Genomic DNA, 3,926 nt, shown 5'->3' on the forward strand with positions numbered 1-3,926 from the left:
GACAGCAGTGATAGCAGTGACAGCAAATCAGACAGTAGCGACAGCAGTGACAGTAGTGATAGCAGTGACAGTGACAGCAAATCAGACAGCAGTGATAGCAGTGACAGCAGTGATAGCAGTGATGACAGTGACAGTAGTGATAGCAGTGATAGTGACAGCAAATCAGACAGCAGTGACAGCAGTGACAGTAGTGACAGTAGTGACAGTAGTGACAGTGATAGCAAGTCAGACAGTAGTGACAGTAGTGACAGCAGTGACAGTGACAGCAGTGACAGCAATGATAACAGTGACAGCAGTGACAGTACATCTGACAGTAGTGATGAGAGTGACAGCAAGAGCAAGTCTGGTTATGGGAACAACAATGGAAGTGATAGCGACAGTGATGGTGACAGTGAAGGCAGTGACAGTAATCACTCAACCAGTGATGATTAGAACAAAAGAAAAAAAACACAAGCTTCCTTTTGTGAAAAGTTTAGTGAGTAATTGATAGGAAATACAGATTTCCAAGACAGTAAAGAAAGGGGAGAGATAAAGAGAAGACAGATATGTATATGACCTCAGAAACAAGTTAGGGAATAAAATCAAACAGGTTTTGACTACAAGTTCCAAGTCCTTCTGAGAGAGAATCTGAATGCATGACTTCTGGTCCATGCATATTAAAATATATTCATATTTTGAATGTATTTTTTAAAAGTGTAAATCAAAATATGAAAGAAAAATTAGAAACATTCTTTAATACTTTACACAGAAACCTCAAGTGATCACTTACTACATGATAACTTCAACACAAATACCACATGCTTTAGAGAATGTGACAAGCAAACACATCTTATAAGCAATTATGGCAATGTCTTCATCTTCCAGTAATTATATATTCTGAATAGATGATCTATCTACTGCTGAGTGAAAGATGCTGTTATGGTGATATGACAGCCAGCTTGGTTATGGATTCATTTGCTTATTCCAAGGAAGAAATACACTTGTAACGTGGGGGGCGGGGAACAGAAGCTATTTAACTCATTTGGGCCACGGTAAAAAGGTTGGGCAATCCTACTTCCGTAGTGCTACTGCCTCGGAAACCCAAGCAGGGGTCGCTATGAGTCAGGTTTGACTCGACGGCACATAACAACAACAACAACAAAGACTAATTATAAGTAATGGAAATTCTAGAGTACTTGCAAGGAAAGAATTCTGGGGCTACACAATAAAATCTGATGTATAGTATTGTTGTTGTCATTATGTGCAGTTGAGTCGGCCCGACTCATAGCAACCCCTCCTTGGGTTTCCGAGGCAGTAACACTACGGAAGTAGGATTGCTCAGCCTTCCTTCCGAGGAGTGGCTGGTGGGTTTGAACCGCCAGCCGTCTGGTTAGCAGGCAAGTGTCTTAACCACTATGCTACCAGAGCTCCCAATGTATAGTATTAGATTCCTGAAAACTACTAGAAACCTAGCACAAAGTCTCTCAGACTATTGATAAACTTGATGTGGTGCTTAGAACAGTTTCTTGCTTGTAGTAGTCACTCCCCATGCATTAATGAAGAAATGAATACATGAATGAATGACTCTTAGGGAGAGGTTCTGTTTTTGAGCTTTAGGTTCAGGACTCCGTTAAGTGGTAGCAGTTATTTGTCATCCACATTGTCATCCACAGTCTCACCAAGACAAACTTGGTTTGCATTTACCTTTAAAACCCTAGACTGCCAAAACTTGCAAACCGCACCCTGAGACTCCCTTCCTGCTATTAATCTCCTTAATAAAGCCAACAGTTGCTGGCAGACAATGCTTTGGAAATCTCTTTTTGGAGAGTTATATATGCAACTAAAATCTGATCATAGATCATTAAATTTTTGCAAAAAAGAGTTAGTTCTTAGTCTTGGAATTCATCAGTCCCTAGACCATGAGGATCTCAAAGGCTTATGAAAACAAAGAATGATACTTAATAAGGTCAAAATGTAATTATCACCCAACTGTGACATTTTTAGGGGCAAAAGTGGTGTTTTGAGTATTACACTGAGACAGGAGGTTTAAATGGGAGTTGTTCCAGGGAAAGTGGGAAGTACAGTGACTATAATCTACAGGGTATCTTTCAAGATTTAGTCATGATGATTTGTTATTTCCTTCCTTTCCACTTAATGCAATTACCTTAGATTTGTTCTAATTCAAAGGTAATATCTATGTAGTAGAGTTATGAATGAGACTTCTTTAATGTTAATTTTCAAGCAGTCCATAGTTGACAATGTATATTCTAAAAAGATTAGGTTTATTTTACACAAAAAGTTTGCAGTAGGTGTTTTTCCGCTTACTTCTCTCTTAATGCAAGAGTTTATTAGTTAAGTGATCGATATGGCAATGAAAATCAATGAAGGGTTAAAAGTACTGCTATTCATAAACTACTTACTAATTCATAACACCATCAAACCCAGCCTTTTCCTACATCACAGTTATACAAATAACTCCAAACTTGGTTATTTAAAACACGCTCTAGGTTTTCACCTTCTTTTTCATTTTATTTTACTTTTGTCTAATGTGTAAACTGAGGCTTATAGTACCTGTCTTATCTATTTCAAATAGTCCTATGAACACCAAGCCAGGCAACGGATGCGAAACTCTTTGTAAACTGTAAGAATAATGTAAATGAAAGAGATATATTGCTGTGTTATAATAAACATTTTTTACATGATTGTGCATGAGGAAAACTCCCTTTATCCTAATAAGTTTGCAAATGGTTGGCCTTTCCATCACATTTTAAAAAATTAACTAGCTATTTTTCATGGAAAAGTAATTTATCTATACACACAAAATAAAAAATTCAAACACTATAAGAAGGTATACAAAGTAACTAATGCTCCATCATCCCAGACTTCTAGTCTTCTATTTCTCTTCTTTAGAGGCAATTCCTATTACTAATATCATGTGGAACTTTCCAGAAATATTTTATGCACATATAAGCACATACACTCCCCATTTTAAACATATGGAAGTCTACTATATGCAGTGTTCTCATCTTACTCTTTTTCGCTTAACAGCACATCATAAATATTGATTTACAACACATATCTCTACCTTATTATTTTTTCACATAGTTATATTTCATCTTATGAAACTGCCTTAAGGTATTTAACATGTCTTTATTTTTCCATCTTGTTTTAAGTCATTTTCAGTCCCATGAGAGTTTTTGCAGACATCACTTGCATCAGTAGCCTATGCTGGATACATTTCCATCCTACAAAGATCTCACTTTCAGAAGTGTTCCTGGAAAAAAAGAAAAATTAAAGATGTACAGAATCTGGGGCTGATGTCAGATACAATGAAAGAAGAGTATGATGCTAGTTTTCTGATATAGTCACACCTGTGTTAACATCCGGACATTAGAGGCAAGATTGAGGCAGGCACACCACAAAAGAACATTTTAAGAGTGGATTCTTTGAACACAAGATGTATGGTGTTAGAAAACAAGATTTGTTTTGGGTTACTGTCTGAGATAAAGATTAAGCTATCAGTAAATATTGCCCTTGCAAGCAGTATTTTTTAAACTTCAAGTTGCCATTCATCTAGTATATCAATTTAGTGAGTCATGAGTAACAGTTTGTAAAAGAAAAGAATAATAAAAAAAAAATATGAGTAAATCATATGTAGTATTTTGTGAAATCTAGTTGTGTCCATCAATTTACTCACTGCTGTCTATCAATTTACTCACTGCTGTCGACTCGAACTCAACTCATAGCGACCCCTCCTTGGTTTTCCCAGACGGTATCACTACGGAAGTAGATTGCCCATTCTGCCTTCCTGAGGAGTGGCTGGTGGGTTTAAACTGCCAGCATTCTGGTCAGCAGTAAAATGCCTTATTAAATACACAAATATGTAGAGTATTCATGTGTTGGATTGGGTTCTCTAGAGAAACACAAAAACCAGCAAAGTATATATA

General features: G+C 36.8%; 1 protein-coding gene across 1 annotated transcript in view; it reads left to right on the forward strand.

Moving 5' to 3' along the window:
- Positions 1-432, forward strand: part of LOC103213476 (dentin sialophosphoprotein) — a 7,443-nt gene extending 7,011 nt beyond the window's left edge. The window contains exon 4 of the mRNA XM_042783506.1: positions 1-432. This exon is cut by the window's left edge and continues 1,500 nt beyond it. Within this exon, the coding sequence (XP_042639440.1) occupies positions 1-432 (432 nt within the window).
- The last annotated feature ends 3,494 nt before the right edge of the window (positions 433-3,926 follow it).

The sequence above is a fragment of the Orycteropus afer genome, unplaced genomic scaffold (genome assembly GCF_000298275.1).
Source record: "Orycteropus afer afer isolate SDZICR_OR568_19922 unplaced genomic scaffold, OryAfe1.0 scaffold03125, whole genome shotgun sequence".
NCBI classification, from domain to species: domain Eukaryota; kingdom Metazoa; phylum Chordata; class Mammalia; order Tubulidentata; family Orycteropodidae; genus Orycteropus; species Orycteropus afer.